The sequence below is a fragment of the Phacochoerus africanus genome, chromosome 3 (genome assembly GCF_016906955.1).
Source record: "Phacochoerus africanus isolate WHEZ1 chromosome 3, ROS_Pafr_v1, whole genome shotgun sequence".
Taxonomy (NCBI): domain Eukaryota; kingdom Metazoa; phylum Chordata; class Mammalia; order Artiodactyla; family Suidae; genus Phacochoerus; species Phacochoerus africanus.
In genome coordinates, this window is record NC_062546.1 from 112,581,257 (window position 1) to 112,609,185 (window position 27,929).

At 35.2% G+C, this 27,929-nt stretch overlaps 1 protein-coding gene across 1 annotated transcript in view; it reads left to right on the forward strand.

Moving 5' to 3' along the window:
- Nucleotides 1-5,009: 5,009 nt before the first annotated feature.
- Nucleotides 5,010-27,929, forward strand: part of ADAM2 (ADAM metallopeptidase domain 2) — a 68,303-nt gene continuing 45,383 nt past the window's right edge. The window contains 10 exon segments of the mRNA XM_047770418.1: nt 5,010-5,064; nt 5,632-5,708; nt 9,250-9,305; nt 13,425-13,503; nt 14,162-14,238; nt 14,900-15,068; nt 23,599-23,655; nt 26,705-26,776; nt 27,205-27,310; nt 27,313-27,370. Coding sequence (XP_047626374.1) covers nt 5,010-5,064; nt 5,632-5,708; nt 9,250-9,305; nt 13,425-13,503; nt 14,162-14,238; nt 14,900-15,068; nt 23,599-23,655; nt 26,705-26,776; nt 27,205-27,310; nt 27,313-27,370 — 806 coding nt within the window.

A 27,929-nucleotide genomic window follows, 5' to 3' on the forward strand; every position in this document is an offset into this window, starting at 1 on the left:
CATAAATAATGCTGTAATGAACACAGGGGTACATTATCTTTTTTTATGGCCCCACCTACAATATGTGGAAGGTCCCAGACCAGGGATTGAATCTGAGCCACAGCTGCAACCTACATCGCCACTATGGCAATATGGGATCACTTAACCCATTGCACCAGGCCAGGGATTGAATCCATATCTCCACAGTGATCTGAGCCAATGTAGTCATATTCTTAACCCACTTTGCCACAGTAGGAACTACGGCATATATTTTTTTGAATTAATGTTGTCATTTTCTTTGTATAAATACCCAGAAGTGAGTATCATATGGTGGCTCCATTCTTAATTTATTGAGAATCTCTGTACTAGTCTTCATAGTGGCTGCACAAATTTAAATTCCTACCAATAACATATGAGGATTTCCTTTTCTCCTCAGCCTCTACAGCACTTAATATTTCAATTTTTAGAGTTATATAACTATGTATTTTTCAACTTTGTGTCAGTTTTGGTAAATAGTGTTTGCAAAAATATTTTCAGCTTTATCAAGATATAAAAATTATTGGTGTAAACAATTTTTATTCCATTATTATCCTTTTAATACTTTATATGATGTGTAGTTTGGGCCCTCTTTTGTTCCTTTTATTTTCTTGATAGAACTTATTAGGCATTTATCAATTGCACTTATATTTTCAAAGAATCTATTTTTGGATTTCTTGATTTTTAAATTTTTAAATTTTTAATTTTTTCCTTTTTGTCTTGATTTTTTAAATGTTCAATTCCCAGTTTATTACTTTTCTTTTGTTATTTCCTCCTTCTAATTACTTTGATTTAAATATTAAGATCACTGATTTAATTACTTCATATTTTCTAATATAGTCGTGGTTAAAAAGTGGTCTCCAGTCAAAGAGTAGCTATATAATACAAGCTTTTGTTTGTTTGTTTGATTCTAATAATACAAGTTGTGACGTCTGATTTTATCAACACTTTTAAAAAATTATCTTTATAATTTATTTCTATGTGTATGTATGTGGGGTGTGTGTGTGTGTTGGACCCTGGATAACTTGGAATTGTATTAGATTCAAGATATTTGGGGATTTTCAAGTTATATTTCTGTTGCTCATATCTAGTTTTATGAGCATGATCTTAATGATGTAAAATTTTTGCAAAGTGTTGTGATTTTCTTTATGGCCCAGTATATGGCCAATTTTGTAAATGTTCTGTGTGCATTCTGATAGGATTCATTGTATTCTGCCCTTGTTGGATGCAATACTCTATACACGTTAATGAGTCAAATGTTATAACTATGTTCACTATCTTCTATCTTTACTGATTTTTTTGCCCTCTGTTCTATCAGTTACTGAGAAAGTTGTGTTTATATCTTGAACTACTATTGTAAGTTTCTTAAATTCTCCTTTTCATTGTGTCATTTTTGCTTTTGATATTTTGATGCTATGTGCTAGTTTCTTCTAATTAAGCATTGCAATGTGTTCCTCATTTGTTGATAATTTTGTCCATTTTAAATAAACCTTTGGAACTAGTGATATCTTTCAAAATTCCATGATATTTAGTATAGGAAATTATGCTTCTACTATTTGATGATTGTAAATATTCACAAACAGACTGTCACAAATAAGGACTTCCTTTTCTTTTTGCTCTTTAGGGCTGCACCTGTGGCATATGGAAGTTCCCAGACTGGGGGTCCAGTCAGAGCTGTAGCTACTGGCCTATGCTACAGCCACAGCAATGCAGGATCTGAACAACATCTGCAGCCTACACCACAGCTATGGCAACACCAGATCCTTAACCCACTGATTGAGGTCAGGGATCGAAACTGCATCCTCATGGATCCTAGTTGAGTTTGTTACTGCTGAGCCATGACAGGAACTCCAATAAGAATTTTTCTTATTTGTGTGTTTTAAAGGAGAATGTTTTGTATTTCTAATGCCTGCCTAATGCAGTGTCTTTTGTATTACAAAAACATTTTGTCTAGAAGATACTTAATTTTTAATTCATCCAAAAGAAATATGTAATTAATTTTCATTATTACTTTCTTTTTATCATTTGCAAGCAGTAAAACCATTTAAAAATAACTATTGTAATTGTGAGTGAACACATTGTACAGATTTCTAAGATTCTATTGGATTCCTTATTTTGAATGTGTAAAGTTGGCAACTTTTGTGGGGGTATTAAGCATTTTCCAAATACAAATCCAAAAGCAGATGTAATCATTAAGCTCCTAAATGAGTCCATATCGTCTTAAGAATTTATCAGTTTCAGAAACAGCTTCTTTCCTTTCTCCCTTCCTTTACATTATTTCATTTTATTCTTTATGAAACCTTTTTGAATCATTCATTCCATGTAATTTATACTTTATATCATTGTGATTTTTGTCTTTTTCTTTGTAGAAATAGTTGAGCATCTTGTATTTTATATGCTTTTGTACTAATCATGCAACAGGAGATAATATGATTCCCTCTGTGTCAAAGAAAATTTCTAGCTCAAGAAATCCCTTTATATCACAGAAGAATTTGTAAGATTATTTTTAGTACCTCTTGATGATGTCAATTATTTCTCCTGGAGAGTGATAAAATATACAACAAATGAGAGTCTCCTTTGAATGTCCAGTTATGATTTTTTCTTTCTTTCTTTCCTTTTTTTTTTGTCTTTTTAGGGCCACACCCACAACATATGGAGGTTCTCAGGCTAGGGGTCCAATCAGAGCTGTAGCCGCTGGCCCACAGCCACAGCAATGCCAGATCTGAGTCACATCTCTGCAACCCACACCATAGCTCATGGCATTGCTGGATCCTTAACCCACTGAGTTGGACCAGGGATTGAACCTACATCCTCATGGATACTAGTGGGATTCGTTTCCTCTAAGCCACGATGGGAACTGCTGATTTTTTCTATGTGTAGTTTTCTTTGGCTTATGAATGCTATCTCTTTATATTTAATTTAAATTATTTGACAACTCCTGTGATTCTCTTGCCTGGCATCATCAAGATATGTTCACCACCCCAAAACAGTTGCTATCAATTACATTTTTTAATGATTGAAAATTTTGTTATTAAGTGTGATTATATGTGATTGGAAATGATAGCTCTAATGCATAAAATTATCCAGAGTCTCTGCCTTGTCAACAATGTAAATTTTAACTTTTTTACATTATCATTTTATGAAAAGTCATTTAAAATATTTTCCTTTCTATGATGACAAATTAATGACTTAAAGGCCTTTAATTAGTAATATACAAAATAATTAACTGGACATTTTCTTTATTATGTGCTCTTTTGATGTAATAATTTATGTTACTTGAATAAATATACTATAAGTCATAGTTATACATTAATAAAGAGATACACATAAATAATTGGCTATATTGGCTATAATATATGCCTGTAGCTTATTTGTTTTATGCATAGCAGTTTCTCCTTCTTAATCCCCTACCTTTATCATCCCTCTCCTCCCCCATTCACTCACCCCACTCTTTTTTTTTTTTTTGTCTTTTGTTGTTGTTGTTGTTGCTATTTCTTGGGCCGCTCCCTCGGCATATGGAGGTTCCCAGGCTAGGGGTTGGATCGGAGCTGTAGCCACCGGCCTACGCCAGAGCCACAGCAACGCAGGATCCGAGCCGCGTCTGCAACCTACACCACAGCTCACGGCAACGTCGGATCGTTAACCCACTGAACAAGGGCAGGGACCGAACCCGCAACCTCATGGTTCCTAGTCGGATTCGTTAACCACTGCGCCACGATGGGAACTCCTCACCCCACTCTTAATCACTAATTTTTCCTCTAGATCTGTGAGTCTGTTTTGTTATAATTCATTTATTTTTTAGAGTCCAAATATAACTGATAACACAGTATTTGTCTTTCTTGGTCTGACTTATTTCAGTAAACATAATAACATTTGCAACAATATAGATGGCCCTAGAAGGTATTATTTCAAATATTTTTTCTGTGTACAATTGAACCCGTGGCACATGACAGTTCCCAGGCAAGGAATAGAACTGGAGTGGCAGCCACAGGCCTACTGCCTGGATCTGAGCCACATCTGTGCCCCACAGTGCAGCTTAAGGGGCAACAGCTGAATCCTTAACCCACTGAGCCAGGCCAGGGATCAAACCCCTGCATCCTCACTGACACTATGTCGGGTTCTTAACCCTAATGAGCCACAACCAGAACTCCCAAATATGTTTTTTAATATCTAAAACTATAAATGAACAAAATTCTAATCAATAGTAAAATAGAAAAACAGGTAAATACACATTCATTCCATGTGTGTTAAACACCAAGAGAGGAAAAAAAACCTAATGCTTGCTACTCACATGGATGGATCACCTAATCGACATAGTAGAAGAACTCAAAAATAAATGAATGCAAACTACTACATTTGGACTGTCTAAGCAATGGGGTCCTGCTATACAGCTCAGGGAACTATGTCCAATCTCTTGGGATAGAACATGATGGAAGATAGTATGAGAAAAAGAATTTTTATGTATGTGTGACAGGGTCACTATGCTGTACAGCCGAAATTGACACAACCGTGTAAATCAACTCTCATAAAAATAAATAAATAATTGGAGTACATGGTGACTGGTTCCTTTTATGTAAGTTCAAAAACAGACAAGACAAATCTGTGGTCTTAGAGGCAATGATTGTCAGGGGACAATCTGAGGGCTTTAGTGGTTCTATATTTTATTTCTTGAGGTGGCTCTAGGTGTTAATTACACTAGTTTGTTTACTTGAATATTGAGCTGTGCACTTATATAGAGAAAGAGAGGATCTTCAATTAACAGTTGTCTTAAGAAGTATAGATGAATCTGCCGGTTCCTAAGCTGTTTCTTCAACCTTGCCTTTTGGAAGGGAATAGATTTAAGCGCCAAGGTTGCACGCGTTCAGCAGTGCATGGCCCCCAGATTCCCAACCCACCTTTGCTCCCTGCAGTGTGCGTCTCCTCGCGCTCCCAACTGCCCTCCAGCCAAGCCAACTGCCATTATTCGGGCTGGCATCCAGGACGGATGAACAGCCATGCTGTGCCTTCTGTTTCTGCTCATAGGCTTCCTCGGGCTTCAGGCAGACGACAGTAAGTACAAAACCCCTTCCGACCTAGGGGATGGTAGTCTCCTTTGCAATTTCCCTCTGAGCAGTTGGCTATCCTTAGGAAAAATGCTTCTTTGTCGGGGCTCCAACTGTGTCAGCCCAAGTCCACGCCCACATTTCCACCTTCCCCAATCAAAATCCTCTTTGGTTGCGAGGGTCCTTCCCATGCCTGTTGGGAAGATAGCATAGATGGAGGTGCCCTGGCTTTGGTGGATGCCTGGAGATTAGTGTTTCAGGTACTGCTCTCCGTTTTTTGATCTCTGGCTTCTGTCATTGCACCAAAGGATCTGACTTTATTTGGACTGAGAGTACTTGGGCCTATTGCCTCGGGGTTACCAAAATCTGCCCACAGGGCGGTATTTCTAAAGCAGTACACCTACCTCTCTTTAAAAGATTTGTAATTCTAGAAAGAAGTGGGTATTGAGGGTATTTGAAAAGAGAGTAAAAATGAGAGGTGACATATAGAATAATAAGGGTTTAGATAAGGAAGTAATGAAGGAGACTAGCAGGTGATGGGTGTTGCCCCAATAAAACATTTTGCAATTTGCAGGTTCTGAAAGACTTCGTGTGCAAATTACAGTTCCGGAGAAAATACGGTCAATATCAAGTGAAGGAGTTGAATCACATGTAATTAAGCACTAACGTTTTTCACAAACTAAAAAGCATGTGAATGTTTTGTTCCTAATAAGTAAACCTGGTGTTTTTCATCCTTTTGAAAATGAACCAAAATTAACAATGTCTAATAAAAGTGGTGCAGCGATGGCTTATTATCAAAGCCAAGTTCCATCTTCTAAACCGGTTTCCCTCTTGAGTGTCTGAATAATAATTGACCTGACCCATTTACAGAGTGTCTTTTCATGCCCTCACCTGGCAGTATTTGGAGGATTTTTAGGTGTTGTTAAGGAAGCCTGTGGCTTCCTTATTTGGGATGACAATCATTTGATTTAATGAAGTGTTACCTGGATAATTTTTATATCTTGATTGCAAATATGTTAATTGTTAACAATTCTTTTCATGCCATTTTAGTTTATCTTGGTTCAGGTATTAGTGGGGGGGTGTCTTTTTTTTTATTTAAGCAGAAGATTTCTTCTTTACTGATTTCTTGAATCATTTCTAAGGAAGTAAAATGTGGCTTTTGAAACCCCGTATCTTAATTTTCTTTTTGATTGGGTAGAAAATATTTTGATAACCTGAATGCAAATATTTCTTAACAAACTACCCACTGGTCACCCTAATACAGATATGACAAGCTTAAAAATTTCAATATATTATTTTAAAGGGAATGAATATTTATGAAAAGTTTAAATTAAATCATTTAAATAGAAGAAAGAGAGGAGGTGCTTGAAAGCATTTTAAGAGAGTTTTATTTTTTCAGTGGAAAAACATATGGAATTGCTTGGTAGTATTAGAAAATAATACACCGAATCTATCTAGAGGGAAATAAATTCCTACTGTATAGCACAGGGAACTACATTTAGTATCTTGTAATATAGAATGAAAAGGAATATGAAAAACTATATATAATGTATACTAAAAGTATATATAATATACATATTATATATATGTACATATAACTGAACCACTTTGCTATACATTAGAAACTAACACAACATTATAAGTCAACTATAATCAATTAAAAAAAGAAAAAGTAAAGAAATAAATGACCAATGGCAAAATGCAATATACAACTAAATTGTTAAAATAATTGAATCTTGGGATGTCAATGAATTAATTGCTTTTTAAAATTATTTGAAGGAATGAATATACACATAGCATTAGAAACAGAAACATTACTGGTCAGAGTTCAATATCACAGATGATAAAATAATTTAGCAATAGAAGACTATGACTTTATTAATCCTATAAAATAACCCTCCTAAAGCCATGTCATATTTTATAACTTATAAAACTAACAGTAAAACATAAAGGATTTATTTGATTATTATTTAATTGAAGAAGAATAGCTATTAGTTCTTTTCAACATTACACTGAATATTACAACCTAGGTCTAAGATGAGTAAAAAGAATAAAAGACCTGAATAAAAAACAAGGAGAACAGAAAAAAAAAAGAGGGAAAACACATGTGTATATATTTATACACATAGTTAATAATATTCATTCATAAGTAATATATTTTGTAACATGTTTATATATGTATACATGATTATATTTATATACAAACATAAATACATGCCAAAAATATGAGTTATTTACCAATAAATATTATTAAAAAGATAAAAACATTTTACAAAATAGCAAAGTTTTTAGAAAGACATTATACAACCACTAATAAAAGCTGAGCAATAGATCATGTTGGCTGTGAAGAATACTCATATTTTCTTAGGTTAATTTTCACTAAATCTATAACTTGACTACCTTTTGACTATGAAATTTCATGGAAATTGGCAAGTCAATTCTAAAATTTAGATAGAATGGTAATAAAAGATCTCATACTTTGAAGAATGAGAGAGTGATTCACTTTAGTTCATGTCGGAACATATTTACATTGGTGATGGCATTTTATATAGTTTTCTTTAATGTTTTTCTGTCTGAAATATGTATTAGTTGAAACTAATTAATTGTGGCTTAGTGAAAAATTTCAATGTCTTTGATAGAAATATGCACAAAGTTGAGATGAAGAAATAGACAAGATTACCCACCATTACCTTTTCTATTTACTATTGTCCTGAAAGTACTAGCAAGTGCAATAAGGAAAGAAAATAACAGAAATTAGAAATAAGCATAATAATTGGAAAGGAAGAAATAATACTATTATTTATAGATTAAATGTTTGTATACAAGGTAAAATTAAAAATAATCTAGGGAGGAGTTCCTGTCCTGGCGCAGCAGAAACGAATGCGACAAGGAACCATGAGGAAGCAGGTTTGATCCCTGGCCTTGCTCAGTGTGTTAAGGATCTGGTGTTGCCATGAGCTGTGGGGTAGGTCGCAGATACGGCTCGGATCTAGTGTTGCTGTGGCTGTGGCATAGGCTGGTGGCAACAGCTCTGATTAGGTCCCTAGCCTGGGAACCTCCACATGCCATTGGAGCAGCCCTAAAAAGTCAAAAAGACAAAATAATAATAATAATAATAATTATCTATGGAGTTCCTGTTGTGATGCTGTGGAAATGAATCCAACTAGAACCCGTGAGGGCGAGGGTTTGATCTCTGGCCTTGCTCAGTGGGTTGGGGATCTGGTGTTGCCATGAGCTATGGTGTAGGCTGCAGACACGGCTTGGATCCCACATTGCTGCGGCTGTTGTGTAGGCCGGCAGCTGCAGCACCAATTCGAACTTGAACCTGGGAAATTCCATATGCTGTAGGTGGGTGCAGCCCTAAAAAAAAAAAAAAAAGCAGAAAAATAATAATCTAGAGAAAATTAGAAATATGGTAATTTAATTCTCTGGAAACAAGATTAAAATATAAAATCACTTGTATTTCTATTATGCAAAAAATATATAATGAAAAAATATTACGGATACAGTTTAAGCTACATAAAAATCAAAATCTAAGTAAATCTAACAAAGTAAAGCAAAACTTCTTCACTGAAGACAGTAAAAAAACAATGAGAATAATTAAAGCTCTATTTAAGTTGAGTATATCCCATGCTCATGTATGGGAAAGCCCAATAATGTAAAGATGTCCAGGCTCCTCAAACTCATCTATAAAGACTAAAGTGTCCATCTGTTAGACATTCTTTCTTAATAAAATCAATGAGTATTCCATCCAGACTTGGAACAAATTTTAAAACATCTACAAATACTATACATTATGTGCTGTTAATTCTTTGCTATACTACATACATTTTCTTTTGAGTAATTTAGTTAGATTCTTCCATTTTAAGCATAAATTTTGCCATGGCCTCAGTCTTTTATAAGCTAACACAGTTATTGGATGAAAATAATCAATATTTCTGGTTCTATCTTGGGTAATTTTAAAATGAATAAGAAACTGCACAAAGCATACTCTTCTATCCATCTTTATTGTGAAAGCAAATATTTTAATGTATGATTCTATTGAAATAGATCAGTATAAAATTATAAATTTTCCTCTTTTTTATTGTATTAGTATGCTTTAGAATGTAACTATTGTTCACATAAAATGATCACTTTCCTTTTTAACATTCTTCCCACTTTTCTTTGCCTTTTTAATATACTCTCTTGCCAGGTATCCTACAACATTATAATTGAAGGAAAAACATACACTGTGAACCTAGTGCAAAAGTAGGTGACCTCCATTATTTTATTACCTGTCTGTTCTATGTATAATTATTGCTAATAGTTACTCAGAAAGTGGTTATTTTGCATTTGTAAATATTTCTAGTTGCTGGCTATTTATTTGTCTCTTATTCTATGCTTAAGAAAGACTTTTAAGCCTACATAATAAATATCTATAACTTGAATCCAGAGTATATGCTCCCCTCTTCCTTTTTAAAATCTAGCAGCACCAGATTTCTATTTGACTGTTTATGTGGTTTCATGGAGGATGAATGTTACCTAATTTTATCAAAACAGAAATAGGACTTGTTTTCAAGTTTTCTTACATTCAACTATATTTGAAAGAACAGAGTGGATTTTTCTTTTTGTCTTTTTTTTGTATTTTTTCCTTTTTCTAGAGCCTCACCTTCTGCATATGGAGGTTCCCAAGGCTAGGGGTCTAACTGGAGCTGTAGCCACCCGCCTACGCCAGAGCCACAGCAACGCTGGATCCCAGCCACGTCTGAGACCTACACCATAGCTCACTGGCAACGGCGGATCCTGAACCCACTGAGCGAGGCCAGAGATTGAACCCGCAACCTCATGGTTCCTAGTCGGATTCGTTTCCACGGTGCCACGACGGAACTCCCAGAGTGGATTTTTCAGACGAAAAGCTGATTTTTTAAAAAAATTAGTTTACACATCAGAATGTATTCAGGACATAGAATATAATTTTAATTAGTCAAACTCAATCCCATGCCAGTGGATGACAGTGGGAAAAAACAAGTACACCCTGAGACTAAAGAAAAATCAAAATTGTTGTGGTCCCTCTTTCTTTCTTTCTTTCTTTCTTTTCTTTTCTTTTTTTTTTTTTTTTTTTTTTTTTTTAGAGCTGCATATGTGGCATATGGAAATTCCCAACCTAGGGGTCAAATCGGAGCTGCAGCTGCCAGGCTACACCACAGCCACAGCCACAACTACTTGGGATCCGAGCCACGCCTGTGACCTATACCACAGCTTATGGCACCACTAGATACTTAACCCACTGAATGGGGCCAGGGATCAAACCCACAGCCTCATGGGTACTAGTCTGGTTCATTACCTCTGAGCCATAGCAGGAACTTCTGTAGTGGTCCCTTTTTAAATGGGTCCTTTATTAAAATTTTTGGTCAATTTACTCTTTATAATAAATCTTGATAGCTTAAAGTCTTTCCATCCTTTTCTTCATCAAGAATATTCTGGCTTTCCTTACTACTCACCTAGAAAACCTCTTGAGTTTAAGGCTAATTTTTCTCTTCAAATATTTGGTTATGTAGAATTTTTTCTAGTTTGCTATTAGCAAACATTATCTGTGTAATATTACATTTCTTCTCTAGCCTCTAAATTATTTCATTGTATCTCTTAGTATCAATACATGTGGCAGTTTTTTAGTTATGATTTTTAATAATTTTTGATTACAGAATATTATTATTTCAATCACTTAAAAGTTAAGATTTACTGTGTTATAATGAATATTCACTTTTGTAAATGTTCTCTATGTACTAGAAAAATGGCATGCGTTCCGTAATTATTTATTACAATGTGTTTTCAAAAATTATATCATAAAATCTTTTCACATCTAAACCGATTTTTGTTTATTCTATTGTTTAGTAATATTGATAATTCTCATATTAATTGTCAATTGAGTATAAATGACTTTTAAATTGATGTTTCCTTTTATTCTATAACATTTTAATTACATATTTTGAGATTATTAAACTTTTTTTTTTTTTGTCTTTTTGCCATTTCTGGGCCGCTCCCCCAGCATATGGAGGTTCCCAGGCTAGGGGTCTAATCGGAGCTGTAGCTGCCAGCCTATGTATGCCAGAGCCACAGCAACGCGGGATCCAAGCCGCGTCTGCAACCTACACCACAGCTCACAGCAACGCCGGATCGTTAACCCACTGAGCAAGGGCAGGGATCGAACCCTGAATCTCATGGTTCCTAGCCGGATTCGTTAACCACTGCGCCACGATGGGAACTCCTATTAAACTTTTAAATTAAAAAATGTAAATAGTTTATCTTTCTGGTGAATACAAATTTAACATTATGAAGTGACTATTTTCTAATAATTGGTTTGTCTTAGATTTTAATTTATCTAAAGTATATATAATTACATTAACTTTCTTTCATTTAGTATTTGTAAACTTATCTTTTTCCTGTCATTCTCAATTTTTTGTTCAGTCTGGACTTTTTGTATTGAATGTGAGGTTCTTTCTTTTAATGCAGTCCAAATTATCATTTTCTTTGTAGCTCTTATTTTCATATTTTAAAAGCAATCATTATCTTCATACAGTCATGAATCCTAGCTATTGTTTTTTCTAAGAGTTTTTATTGTTTTCACTTTCATGTTTAAGGGAAAAGTCATCCAGAATTGACACTCAGCAGTTTGGTTTTTGGATTTTTTGTTTGTTTGTTTGTTTGAACAAATTCAGACTGCCATGGCAGTCACAAATCTTTACCCTATACTTACTGGGAAAATGAAAATGAGATCCCTACACCTACCTTTTCATAGCTCTTTTAAGCATATTCTTCCCATATTTATAAATAATATATATGTATTTTTAAATTTTTTATTGTTATTTCCCCAATACAATTTTTTCTACTGTACAGCATGGTGACCCAGATACACATACATGTATACATTATTTTTTCTCACATTATCATGCTCCATCATAAGTGACTAGACATAGTTCCCAGTGCTACACAGCAGGATCTCATTGCTAGACCATTCCAAAGGAAATAGTCTGCATCTGTTAACCCAAGCTCCCAATCCATCCCACTCCCTCCCCCTCCCCCTTGGCAGCCACACATCTGTTCTCCAAGTCCATGATTTTCTTTTCTGTGGAAAGGTTCATTTGTGCTGGATATTAGATTCCAGATATAAGTGATATCATATGGTATTTGTCTTTCTCTTTCTGACTTATTTCACTCAGGATGAGAGTCTCTAGTTTCATCCATGTTGCTGCAAATGGCATTACTGCATTCTTTTTTATTGCTGAGTAGTATTCCATTATGTATATATACCATATCTTCCTAATCCATTCATCTGTTGATGGACATTTGGGTTGTTTCCATGTCTTGGCTATTGTGAATAGTGCTGCAATGAACATGTAGGTGCATATGTCTTTTTCAAGGAAAGTTTTGTCCAGATATATGCCCAAGAGTGGGATTGCGGGGTCCTATGGAAGGTCTATGTATAGATTTCTAAGGTACCTCCGTACTGTTCTCCACAGTGGTTGTACCAGCTTACATTCTCACCAACGGTGGAGAAGGGTTCCCTTTTCTCCACATCCTCTCCAGCATTTGTTATTTCTGACTGGTGTGAGGTAGTATCTTATGGTAATTTTGATTTGTATTTCTCTAATAATCAGGGATGTGGAGCATTTTTTTCATGTGAATACGAGATCTCCATCTAGTATGTTGAATTCATGTTATATTAGTTCAGTATTTATTGACCATTTGTGATTTTCCAGGTATTCTTCTAAGAGCTTGAGATGCATTCACAAACAAAATGGATATGAATCTGAGTTAATATTGTTTTCCCATTCATAATGATATGATAAATAAGTGGATTGGGAAGAATGTTAGAAAGCAATAAATGCTTAAGCAAAAATATAGAGCAAAGTACAAACTATCATTTGGAAAACCAATGCTTTGATAATTGGGAAAGTTGCAAGTGTTTATAAACTTGTCAAGATATGACTCACTGAAAGGTTGATATATTAGCAAAGACATGAAGTAGATGAGAAGACGAGCTATGTTGAAGAACATACCAGGAAAGGGAACAGCTATTGCAAATACCTTGAGACAAAAACTTGCCTCTTGTTTTTAAGAAAAGCTAGGAGGGCAGTGTGACAGTAAGGTGAGTAAGGTTTGGAGGCTAGAATTTTTGAGCAAAATTTGAATATTCAAAGGACCTCTCTCTCCCTCCCCCCACCTAACTATAATAATAAAATAAAAGAAATATCCCTCTTTCTCTCTTTCTGTCTCTCTCTCCCCACCCCACCTGCCTGTCTATAATAAATATAATACAAGAAATATCTTTTCAAAATAAAGTCTAGGAAACAAATTTTTAATTAAAACCTTTTTATCTTTATTTTACAGATCATTTTTACCTCATAATTTTAGAGTTTATGGTTATAATGGCACAGGAAGTATGAAACCTCTTGAACAACAGTTTCAGGTATAATTTCTAGTGTCTGTTTTACTGAGGTTCTGTGATCACCTTACTTAGGGGCCACATGTTGCCTTTTTTTTTTTTTTACCTCTACCTTGCAAAATTAAGACTAGGGAGTATGAAGAAATAAATTTTGGATATTTTCTACCTTGATCCTAATGATTTGGGCTTTCATGTTTAATTTATAAAGGAAAAAAAATCTGGTGGTATAGTTATTCTTTGAATCTTTCAGGGACAATTTTGGATAACCAAGCCAAATGTTCATACAATAATCTTACTTTTTTTTTTTTTTCCGCAGCATATGAAAGTTTCAGGCTAGGGGTAGAATCAGAGCTGTAGTTGCCAGCTTACACCACAGCCACAGCTACACCAGATCAGAGCCGCACCTGTGACCTACACTGCAGCTTGCAACAATGCCGGATCTTTAACCCTCTGAGAGACCAGGGATCAAACCCTCATCCTCACGGACACTATGTCATGTCTTTAATCTGCTGAGCCTCAACAGGAACTCCCCAATAACCTTACAAATCCGTTTTGGAAACAATGAGTATTTGACACTATATATATGTGTGTGTGTGTGTGTGTGTGTGTGTTGTCTTAAATATTTGAAATAATGCATTTATAATGAATTATTCTAATAAAAATGTATGTGTTTATTTTTCAGAACTTTTGCTACTACCAAGGGTCCATTGAAGGTTATCCAAATTCAATGGTGATCGTTAGCACATGTACTGGACTCAGGTTGTGATACATAAGTTTTTGGTTACAAAATGGAATTTTATAAGAAATAATTTTCCAATTTAAAAACTTACATTCAGAAGTTCTGAAGTGAGGTATGGCTTATTGTGGGAAACTGTCATTGGAAAAGCATTGGGTGGAAAGTCTTACAATGTCTCCACTCTTCTCCTGAATTAAGATGATATTTGGAAACCATAAAGTATTAATACTGAGGTAAATCCTCATAGCATTACTACTCTGTTCCATTCAGTAAGTTTGTGGATACTCAGTAACAATTTCCTACTTCACCACCAAATGCTAAGATTGAAAATAATCTGGAGATTCCATTGTGGCGCAGTGGAAATGAATCCGACTAGGAACCATGAGGTTGCGGGTTCGATTCCTGGCCTTGCTCAGTGGGTTAAGGATCCAGCATTGCCATGAGCTATGGTGTAGGTTGCAGACACGGCTCGGATCTGGTGTTGCTGTGGCTGTGGCATAGGCTGGCAGCTGTAGCTCCGATTAGACCTCCATATGCTGTGGATGCGGCCCTAAAAAAAGAGACGACAAAAAAAAAAGAAAGAAAATAATCTGCATGCTATTAAAAAAAAACTGATTGTGTCATTTTACTGACTTTGTGAAAATGCATTATTTTATTGATTCACTTATTTTTTGAAATTTGTAGGGGCTTACTACAGTTTGAAAATGTAAGCTATGGAATTGAGCCCTTGGAGCCTTCAGTTGGTTTTGAACATGTGATTTATCAAGTTAAACATAGGAGTGCAGGTTCTTCTTTATATGCTGAGAAAGACACCGAGTCAAGAGAAATGCACTATAAAATACAAAGTATAGAGGTAGGTGATTAACTGACTAAACTATAGGGTTATTACTGTGTAGCAATATAAACAATGTATTTTTTTCTTATGAACAAATTATTTACATTAAAATATTTTAAATAGATATATAGAGAGATATACCAGAAACTTTGTCACTTATATTGTAAGGATTAAAACTTGTCAGTCAATTTTCCAGAACTTCGAGCTGGCATTTTCCACTGTTAGTAGCATTTTTTCCCTGCGATCCTGTCTTAATAGTCTGCAGATGCACTCCTTTCTCCATATCCATTATCCGTATCAAAATGTAGATATAATAAACATAAGTGCCATTCACATACATATTGAAGACGCAGATCTAGGATCCTGAGAAGAATCGCCAGTGTCTTTCATGGTAACTGCCTCCTTTTTCTTATATCCTTATCCAGGGAGGGAGCAGCTGCTTCCACTGGCAAAGTAGACTCTTTGGAATTGAGATATTCAGTGATGCCATCTTCATCAGAGTTTCCCATATGCTCTGTCTCAATTTTTGAGATCTTATTCTTTCTAAATCAATGCCCCCACTTTAACAGTAGACATCCTGTGCTGGTGGAAATTCAGTGCATTCACTTACAGAATGAAATTTTGGATTTGGTTTTCAACCACCTCAGCTCTGCAGCTATAGTAGTTAAGGGTCTCTTTCAGGAAAGACACTTCTATAGAGAAGCAGAGCCAACAGGGTATGTGTGTGTATGTGGTGTGTGTACACATATAAATTTGATATAAACACACACACACACACACACACACACAGAAAGAGTGTTTAGGGTAGACTGGCACCTGGAGACCAGGGAAGAGCCAAAGGCAGCCAGCTGCAAGAATTCTTTCTTACTTAGGAGGTAATCTTTATTCTAACAAGGTCCTCAACTGACTGGATGAGGTCCACCCATACTATGTAGAATAATCTACTTTGCTGAAAAAGTCCACCAATTTAAATGTTTATCTTACCCCAAATTATCTTCATAGCGACATCTAGAATAAGTTTTGAACCAAATCTGGGCATTGTGGCCCAGGCAAGTCACAGATAAAATCAACCATCACACCAGCTTTTCAGTTTATTTCCATATATCCTGTAAGAGTTTTATTCTTTAATCTCTTACATTTAAATATATGACCCAAAATAAATAGACCCTTTTTGTTTGTTTGTTTCTCTTCTTAATTTTAACATAGTAATGAAGTGTTTGAACCTATAGGATCATCAGGCTAAAACACACAATTATGGGAAGGGGTTAGCACACTTAAAAAATAGGACAACCACAAGCCAAAAGCAAATATTGCATTCACAAAAAAATGAAAAAAAAAAAACCACTCAAGCAGATAATAACAGGAGACCATCCAACCAAAAAAAAAAAAAAAGGAAGAATGGAGAACCATAGAATCAACTGGAACACGAGGTTCAAAATGGCAATAAATAATCATCTATCAATTATCACCTTAAATGTCAATGGATTGAATGCCCCAATCAAAAGACACAGAGTGGCTGGGTGGATAAAAATGCAAAAACATTCAATATGCTGCCTACAAGAAACTCACCTTAGGACAAAGGACACATATAGATTGAAAGTGAAAGGGTGGGAAAAAATATTTCACACCAATAGACATGACAGGAAGGCAGAAGTTGCAACACTCATATCAGACAAAATAGACTTTAAAACAAAAGACATAAAGAAAGACAAAGAAGGGCACTACTTAATGATTAAGAGATCCATTCAAGGAGAGGATGTTACTATCATCAACATATATGCCCCAAATACAGGAGCACCCAGATACATACAACAAATATTAACAGACATAAAGGGAGAAATTGATGGGAATACAATCATAGTAGGAGATCTTAATGCCCTACTCACATCAATGGACAGATCCTCTAGACAGAAAACCAATGAAGCAACAGAGATCCTAAAGGAAACAATAGAAAAGTTAGACTTCATTGATATCTTCAGGACACTACATCCAAAAAAATCAGAATACACATTCTTCTCAAGTGCATATCAAACATTCTCAAAAATCGACCACATATTGGGACACAAAGCTAACCTCAAGTATCTTCTCTGACCACAACGCCATGAAATTAGAAATCAAGTATGGGAAAAGAAATGAGAAAAAACCTACTACATGGAGACTAAACAACATGCTACTAAAAAACCAATGGGTCAATGAGGAAATCAAGAAGGAAATCAAAAACTACCTTGAAACAAATGATAATGAAGACACAACCTCTCAAAATCTATGGGATGCTGCAAAAGCAGTGCTCAGAGGGAAATTTATAGCAATACAGGCCTTTCTCAAAAAAGAAGAAAGATCCCAAATGGACAACTTAACCCTCCACCTAAACGAATTAGAAAAAGAAGAACAAAAAAGTCCTAAAGTCAGCAGAAGGAAGGAAATTATAAAGATCAAAGAAGAAATCAATAAAATAGAGATTCAAAAAAACGATAGAGAAAATTAATAAAACTAAGAGCTGGTTCTTTGAAAAGGTAAACAAAATTGACAAACCCCTGGCCAGACTCACTAAAAAGAGGAGAGAAAGAACTCAAATAACCAAAATTATAGATGAAAAAGGAGAAATCACAACAGATACAGCAGAAATACAAAAAACCATAAGAGAAGACTATGAACAACTATATGCCAACAAATTTGACAATCTGGAAGAAATGAACAATTTTCTAGAATCTTACAGCCTGCCAAAACTGAATCAAGAAGAAACAGACCAACTGAACAGACCCATCACTAGAAATGAAATTGAAGATGTCATAAAAACACTCCCTACAAATAAAAGTCCAGGACCAGATGGCTTCACAGGCAAATTCTATCAAACATATAAAGAGGAACTGGTGCCCATCTCCTTACACTCTTTCAAAAGATTGAAGAAGAAGGAACTCTCCCAAAGACATTCTTTGATGCCACCATCACCCTAATTCCAAAACCAGACAGAGATAACACCAAAAAATAAAACTATCAGCCAATATCTTTGATGCATATAGATGCAAAAATTCTCAACAAAATCTTAGCCAGCTGAATCCAACAACATATCAAAAAAATCATATACCATGACCAGGTTGGGTTCATCCCAGGTTCACAAGGATGGTTCAACATACACAAATCAATCAATGTCATATGCCACATTAACAAAAGAAAAGTCAAAAATCATATGATCATCTCAATAGACGCAGAAAAAGCATTTGACAAAGTCCAACATCCATTCATGATCAAGACCCTCGCCAAAGTGGGTATAGAAGGGAACATTCCTGAACATAATCAAAGCCATTTATGATAAACCCACAGCAAATATAATACTCAATGGGGAAAAACTGAAAGCCTTCTCACTCAATCTGGAACAAGACAGGAATGCCCACTCTCACCACTGCTCTTCCAACAGAGTTTTGGAAGTCCTAGCCACAGCAATTAGACAAACAAAAGAAATAAAAGGCATCCATATAGGAAGAGAAGAGATAAAACTGTCACTGTACGCAGATGACATAATACAATATACATAGAAAACCCTAAGGACTCAACCCAAAAACTACTTGAACTGAATAATAAATTCAGCAAAGTAGCAGGATATAAGATTAACATTCAGAAGTCAGTCGCATTTCTGTATACCAGCAATGAAATATTAGAAAAGGAATACAAAAATACGATACCTTTTAAAATTGCACCTCACAAAATCCAAAACCTCGGAATACACCTGACCAAGGAGGTAAAGGACCCATATGCCGAGAACTATAAAACTTTAATCAAAGAAATCAAAGAAGATGTAAAGAAATGGAAAGATATTCCATGATCCTGGATTAGAAAAATCAATATTGTAAAAATGGCCATACGACCCAAAGCAATCTACAGATTCAATGCAATCCCTATCAAATTACCCATGATATTTTTCACAGAACTAGAACAAACAATCCAAACATTTATATGGAACAACAAAAGACCCATAATTGCCAAAGCAATCCTGAGAAACAAAAACCAAGCAGGAGGCATAACTCTCCCAGACTTCAAGAAATACTACAAAGCCACAGTCATCAAAACAGTGTGGTGCTGGTATCAAAACAGACAGACAGACCAATGGAACAGAACAGAGAACCCGGAAATAAACCCTGACACCTATGGTCAATTAATCTTTGACAAGGGAGGCAAGAACCTCAAATGGGAAAAAGAAAGTCTATTCAGCAAGCATTGCTGGGAAACCTGGACAGCTGCATGCAAAGCAATGAAATTAGAACACACCCTCACACCATGCACAAAAATAAACTCCAAATGGCTGAAAGACTTAAATATAAGTCAGGACACCATCAAACTCCTAGAAGAAAACATAGGCAAAACACTCTCTGACATCAACATCATGAATATTTTCGCAGGTTGGTCTCCCAAAGCAATCGAAATTAGAGCAAAAATAAACCAATGGGACCTAATCAAACTGAAAAGCTTCTGCACAGCTAAGGAAACCAAAAAGAAAACAAAAAGACAACTTACAGAATGGGAGAAAATAGTTTCAAATGATGCAACTGACAAGGGCTTAATCTCTAGAATATATAAACAACTTATACAACCCAACAGCAAAAAAGCCAATCAATCAATGGAAAAATGGGCAAAAGACCTGAATAGACCATTCTCCAAAGAAGATATACAGATGGCCAGCAAACACATGAAAAAATGCTCAACATCGCTGACTATAAGAGAAATGCAAATCAAAACTACCATGAGATATCACCTCACACCAGTCAGAATGGCCATCATTAATACATCCACAAATAACAAGTGCTGGAGGGGCTGTGGAGAAAAGGGGACCCTCCTGCACTGTTGGTGGGAATGGAAACTGGTACAGCCACTATGGAGAACAGTCTGGAGATACCTTAGAAATCTATACATAGACCTTCCATAGGACCCCGCAATCCCACTCTTGGGCATCTATCTGGACAAAACTCTCCTTAAAAGAGGCACGTGCACCCGCATGTTCATTGCAGCACTATTCACAATAGCCAGGACATGGAAACAACCCAAATGTCCATCGACAGATGATTGGATTCGGAAGAGGTGGTATATATACACAATGGAATACTACTCAGCCATAAAAAAGAACGACATAATGCCATTTGCAGCAACATGGATGGAACTAGAGAATCTTATCCTGAGTGAAATGAGCCAGAAAGACAAAGACAAATACCATATGATATCACTTATAGCTGGAATCTAATATCCAGCACAAATGAACATCTCCTCAGAAAAGAAAATCATGGACTTGGAGAAGAGACTTGTGGCTGCCTGATGGGAGGGGGAGGGAGTGGGAGGGATCGGGAGCTTGGGCTTATCAGACACAACTTAGAATAGATTTACAAGGAGATCCTGCTGAGTAGCACTGAGAACTATGTCTAGATACTCATATTGCAACAGAACAAGGGTGGGGGGGGAAATGTATACATGTAAGGATAATTTGATCCCCTTGCTGTACAGTGGGAAAATAAAATAAAATAAATAAATAAACACATAAATGACCCAATTTAATTTTTGTGTAGAGTGAGAAAGGGCTCTAAATTCAGCATTATTCACATGGATATCTAGTTTTCCATTTGTTAACAAGGGTCTTCTGTGTTTCACTGAATTTTCACTGAATTTTCACAGCCTTTTATTTTTTCCCAAAGATCTGTTGACCATAAATATTAGGGATTATTTCTGCACTTGCACTAACATCCCACTGATCTTTATGTCTATTCTTATTTATTTACTTGTTTTCAATTCCCTCAAAAAGCCAGCTGGGATTGTGTCGATTCTATAGATTTATCTGGGAAATATTGCCACTTAACAATATGAACTCTTCTTTTCCATGAACATTGAATAGCTTTTTGTTTGGGGGGGTCTTCTTTAATTTTTTTTCACAGTGTTTGGTATAGTTGTCTTCAAATGTTAACAAACTTCTTTATTTATATCAACAAGTTTTGTTATTTAACTACTATTGCACATTTAATTTTTACTTCAAATTTGGATTTCCCATTATTCCTGTTTGGAAATTATCGACTTTTGTATACTGATTTTGTATTGTGCAAACTTGTTGAAACTGTATTTTTTAAATGGGACTCTTTGTAATTTTCTATGTACAAAATCATGTCATCTTGAATAAAGATTATGTTCTTCCTTTTCAATTTTGATACTTTTAACTTCACTTTTATTGCCTAAGTACCCTAGTTAGCACCTCCAGTGTGGTGTTCAATAGGTGAAGAGTATATCCCTGTCTGATTTTAAGAAGAAAGAATTAAGTCCATAGTCTAATGTTAATGATGACCCATGTTCCCCTGTATCATTCTTTATTGGATTCCACATATAACGGTGAAATAAAATAAAAACTTCCTGGAATTTTCAACTCATTTTACTCTCTGATAAAATTTTAGATACTGACATTTCCTATGTTTTTTCCTGTGTTTTCCTGTGATATTTCCTAGATATTGATATTTCCTATGTTATTTCTCAGGCTTCTGATTGTCTCATGTATTTTTCATGGCTTTATCCCCTGTTGCGATAATTTATTATCAACTAAATACCATCTATCCCAATCTCAAAGATGAAAATAAACAAGGATGACCTCAGGAAAAGTAAATCAATTAACACTTATGCTGGTTTAAAGAAACCAACTTTGAATCTCTCAGTTCATTAATATTTTGTTTCTTTCAATTAAAAGTGTTTATTTTTATCCTCCAGTGAACTAGGGTCACTGCTATGGTTAGGGACTTAAATGAAAAGATGTAGACCTAGAAACAAAACCAGTTAGATCACAAAGTCTTTGAAAAGAGACTTTTAAAATGGGGGAAAATAATAAGTGATCAGTTCAGAGTTCCCGTTGTGGCTCTGTGGGTTAAGAACCCAACTAGTGTCCATGAAGTTGCGGATTTGATCCCTGACCTTGCTCAGTGGGTTAAAGATCCAGTGTTGTTGCAAGCTGCAGCATAGGTCCCAGATGCGGCTCAGATCCATTGTCACTGTGACTGTGGCGTAGGCCGGCAGCTTCAGCTCCTATTCTACACCTAGCCTGGGTACTTCCATATGCCACATGTGCCGCCCTAAAAAGAAGAGGAAAAAAAGGAGGGGGAAAAAGGAGAGAGAGAGGTGGGAGGGGGAAGAGGAAAAAAAAAGATCACTCAGCCCTAAATTTGCCTTACTGACATTTCTTAACTTTTTTTCCTTAAAATTACTATAATCCTCACTTTTCTCCTCTCTGCCAAATCCCAGATTCGTTTGACCTTTTCATTGCTCCTCTTTACAGTTAAGGAAAATGGTTTAAATAAAATACAATAGTTTTGAATTTTGAATGGATTAAATACCAGTGTAAAGAGAAAAAAATGCATACATTAAAATAAGCATAATTAACGTTTCCTCAGTTTTTGAAATTCGATCCTCCTCTTCTGCTTTTAGATATTTGTGCAGTGCTTGTAGATCGTATGCTATTTTTTAGTAACAAACTATTTTGAGTTATCTACACTACAATTTTAAAGTGCCTGCAAAGACTGTCTTATAAGTTTTCCTGAGTGCATTAATCCTAGGTTAAATTCAAGTAAAAACAATAATGAAAAGAAGTAATGTTTTCTTAATGGTAGGTACAACAACTATTACTCTATCCCCATAAACTGGCCATATCTAAGCTACATAAATCATAAGCCCATCAGGCCTCATTTATCCATTATGATCTATGTGGATGACATTGTAGCCAGATTCTACATTTTGAGATATCTATAGTTCAATTTAAGAAACCCAAGTCATTTTGTTCCTTTGTTGCTCACTTTTCTTTGAGGTGATTTACACAAGAGTTAACTTTATCCTTCAGATGAAATCCCACCCCCTAAACATAGAGATGTGCCGTTACTCTTTCAAGGTCATAGATAAAATATACAATATATTAATGTAGAACAGCATCATGAAACTCATGTCAAAACCCACCTAATGAGGAGTCCAGGGAAGGGTTTCTTCAGAGAAGAGAATAATGTAGCCCAATATCAATTAGACTGTGGAGAATGGAAGGTAGAAGAAGGTTGGTTTCTGAGTAAATTAAATGACTGATCAGGTGCAAAAGATGTGACGAAAGATTCTCAAAATTATTTCCATTTTCCTATATAAAATGCAGTGTTCATATTATCTTCCATCATGTTCTGTCCCAAGAGATTAGATAGAGTTCCCTGTGCTATACAGCAGGACCTCATTGCTTATCTGTTCTAAACGCAGTAGTTTGCATCTACTAACCCCAAACTCCCCGTCCATCCCACTCCCTGCTGCCTCCCCAAAAGAATGTGTGTGTGTGTGTGTGTGTGTGTGTGTGTGTGTACATCTGAGTCACTCTGCTGTACAGCAGAGATTGGCACAATACTGTAAATCAACCATACTTTTTAATTTAAAAAAATTTTAAAGTAATAAATGTATCACAATAAATGAAATGGAATTTTCAACACTGAATTTGTGAAGTCATGATACCCACTAAAATATTTCAGTAATTCTTCAATTTTGATCTAATGTTTGTGATTTTTTTTTTCAGCCACTTACAGGCTTCATCCGGTATATAGAAATACATATTGTAGTCGAAAAAAATTTGGTAAGTATATTTCTTTTGATTTTCTTTTAATGGCCTCACCCACATCATATGGAAATTCCTGCTCCAGAGATTGAATCTGAGCCTTCCCCAGATCCTTTAACTCACTGCGACAGACCTGAGAATCTGCAGTTACATTCTTAACCCACCACATCACAGCGGGAACTCCTATTTTCATTTATTTGTCTTATGTCAGTTTATATTAATAATGAGAAGATATAAAAAGTGTTGGAATACATTTTTAACACGGGACAATAAATGATAATTGTTTGCTTTATTTCTGCTTTAATGAATTTAAATTACTTGTATAAGTGGTAAATTGGAAATCAAATCTGTATTAATTTTTTATTTTATATAAACATACAAATGAAAACAACTGTCACCTATAGAACAGTTTCTTAGTTATCCTTATTCATCCTTCCCATGCCCCTAATGTCTAGCCACCTTCAATCTTTTTTACTGTGTCCATAATTTTGCCTTTTTGAGAACATCATGTAGTTGAAAGGTACAGTGTGTAGCCATTACAGATTGGTTTCTTTATTTTGGTAACATGCATTTACCTTTATTGCATGCCTTGTCATGGCTTGACAGCTAATGTCTTTTTACCACTAAATAACATTGCATTCTCTTTATGTACCACAATTTGTTTATCCATTCTCCTACCAGAGGACATTTTGGTTGCTTCCACATTTTGGCAGTTACAAATCAAGCTGCTATAAAAACATCCATGCACAGGTTTTTGTGTGGACATGTTTTAACTCAGTCGAGTAAACATCAAGCAGCAAAATCATACGGCAGGATGCTGTTTGTTGTTGTCGTCATTTTTTTTTTTTTTGGTAAGAAACTGCCTCACTGTCTTCCAAAGTGCCTGCTTCATTTTGCATTCAGCACGTTATATCATCTCACTGTCTTCTGGCCTCTGAAGTTTTTGCTAGGAAATTGACTAGTAACCTTTTTTTTTTAATTGCTTTTATGTAACTACTTTTCTCACACTGCATTCAATATTCTTTGTCTTTAGCTTTTGACAGTTTGATCATAATTTCAATTATTCTCTTTCAAGTTGCTGATTCTTTCTTCTAAATCTTGAAATTTTCTGTTGAATCCTTCCTTAATTTTCAATTCAATTATTGCACTTTTCAGTTCCAGACTTTCCATTTGATTTCTTTTTGTTATGTCTCTATCTTTTTTGATATTCTCATTTCAATCATATATCATTTTTCTGATTTCCTTTTGTTCTTTGTGTTTTCCTTTAGCTCTTTGAGAATATTTCAGACAATTGTTTTAAAGATTTTATCTAGTAAGTCCCCACTTCCTCAGGAGTGGTTTCTGCCAATTCATTGTCTTCCTTTGGGCCATGCTTTTGTTTTGTTTTGCTTTCTTTGTTTGCCTTGTAATATAGACTGAATGTTTCTGTCCTTCTAAAATTTATACTGAAACCTAACACAGTGTATAGTTGATTTACAAAGTTCCTTCAATTTCTGCTGTACAGCAAAGTGACCTAGCCACACAAACACATACATTCCTTTTTTTTTAAACTATCTTCCATCACATTCTAATCCAAGAGACTGGGCACAGTTCACTGTGCCATACAATATGACCCCACTACTTATCCTTTCTAAATGCAATAGTTTCCATCTACCAACGACAAACTCCCTGTCCATCCCCTTCTCTCCCCCATCCCCCTGGAAACACACACAAGTCTGATCTCCACGTCTGTAAGTTTGTTCCTATTTTGTAGATAGATCATTTGTGCTATATTTTAGACTCCACATATGTCATACCATATGTGTTGTTTTTTTCTCTCTGACTTACTTCACTTAGTATGACAATCTCTACTTCCATCCATGTTGCTTCAAATGGCATTATTTTGTCCTTTTTATGGCTGAACAGTATTCCATTGCAATTTTTTATTTATTTATTTATTTTTATTACAGCCACACCTGCAGCATATGAAAGTTCCCAGGCTAGGAGTAGAATTGGAGCTGCAGCTGCCAGCCTACACCACAGCCACTGGCAACATCAGATTTGAGTTGTATCTCTGACTTATGCCGCAGCTTGTGGCAACACTGGATCCTTAACTCACTGAGGGAGACCTGAGATTGGACCCACATCCTCACGGACGCTATGGTGGGTTCTTAACTTGCTAAACCACAACAGGAACTCCAAGGTGGCTTTTTCTTGATTGGATATTTGTCTGGTTGCTGTAGTCCCTTGAATGTTTTCCAGAGGTTTTCAGAAGGCTCCAATGAGGTTATTTCAGCCAGTTTCTGGTTGTCTTTTGATGTTTCCTGAGAAAAATCAGGGCTTGGAGTTTTCTAGTTCTCCATTTTACTGAATTCACTTCCCATGAAGGATATTTTTAATTAACCGTTGTCATAACTTTACAAAGATTACTTTTAAAATCTTTGTCAGATAACTCTAACCAACCATGTACCTTGGTATTGTCATGTATTGACTGCCTTTTCTCACTCCAGTTGTGATGTTCCTGGTTCTTGGTGTGGGAAATGATTTCAGTTGCTTTCTGAACATTTTGGCTATTATGTTGTGCGTCTCTGGATTCTACTTAAATCTTTGATTTAGTCATTCACACCCCTTCGTGTGCACACAAGTCTTGACCAAGTTATGTGGTTGCATTCAGTGACAAAAGTTCTCAGAGCCTTCAAAATGCTCTTTGGGTCTTCTCAGTTCAGGTTTTTTTTGTTTGTTTTTGTTTTTGCTTTTTATGTCTCCACCTGCAGCATATGGAGGTTCCCAGGCTAAGGGTCCAATCAGAGCTGCAACTGCAGGCCTACACCACAGCCACAGTAACACCAGATCCGAGCCTCATCTGCAACCTTTGCCACAATTTGTAGTAGCACTGGATCCTTAACCAACTGAGAGAGGCCAGGGATCAAACCCACATCCTCATGGACACCAGTCAGATTCTTAACCCACTGAGCCACAACAGGAATTCCTTAAATGATTTCTTAACTCACATTTTTAAGTTTAAATAAAATAACGATCATTAAACGTTAATATATATTTAGATCTAAAAGGCAATTATCTTTTTCAGTATAATCATATGGGTTCTGATACAGCTGTTGTCACTCAAAAAATCTTCCAGTTGATTGGATTGACCAATGCTGTAAGTGTTTGCTTTTTAGCTTTTTTGCATTTGTTTATGCTACTTAAGCAATTCTCAGACTTTTTTTTTATGACCCTGCCTGAATACACGGATTGGGTGAAATAGGGCAAATATACAACCATTTTATACTTCAGTTTACTTGGAGTAATAATAACTGTAGATACCTAAATAGGGTTTTGTAAAGATTAAACTAAATAAAACACTTGACATTGGACTGGCTTAAGTTTAAGCATATCAAATGTTAAATTATTATTTGCTTTATTAGTGTTATTTATTATTTGCTAATAGAATTTATAAGATCCAATCCAGATTTACGGTTCAGGTTTTTAATATTTGTCACCAGTATACTATTTATTTTTGCAGATAAATTCCCAAATATATTTAAACCACATAGTCTGAACTTATTTTCTTTATTTCTTCAATTTTAGATTTTTACTTCATTTAATATCACAATAATCCTATCTTCATTAGAACTTTGGACAGATGAAAATAAAATTACAGTAACTGGAGATGCTAATGAATTATTACACAGATTTTTAAATGGAAACGATCTTATCTTGTTTTGCGTCCACATGATGTGGCATATTTACTTGTGTAAGTATATTTTGGCATTACTGAATCTTATACCTAGAAAGCAAATGTAGTTTGACCCAATTTCTGACAGTTGACTTGCTCCTAGGGAAAAAAAAAAAAATCTTATTCCTCTTTTTTATATACAACATCATCTGAATGTTATTTTTCCATGGCAAGTTTTAGAGCAGAATTATTGATATCAGTTATTCTATTTAGTCACTTGTGGTTAAAACTCACTTCAATCTTATCAATTTCTTAGCGTATATAACATATCCTTAAGTGTGCCCAACTATACATAAAATACTGACTATATGTATCTGAAGAAATAGACCCAAATTCTATGAGTGTAGTAATTTGGCCTTCTTTTTATGCTTTATTTCCATAAAATAAAAACAAAAGTAATAAGAAAATGGAAACACTATTGCACATTTTAATATCTCTGACATACTGTATTTGCAGTGAGCTGCACTTTTAAAAATAAACCTCCCTCTCTATGTAAGAATCTGGTTTTTCTCTTATCAATCTTCAAATCATATTATATAACAATTATACATATAATTATAAAACTATAATCTTTTGA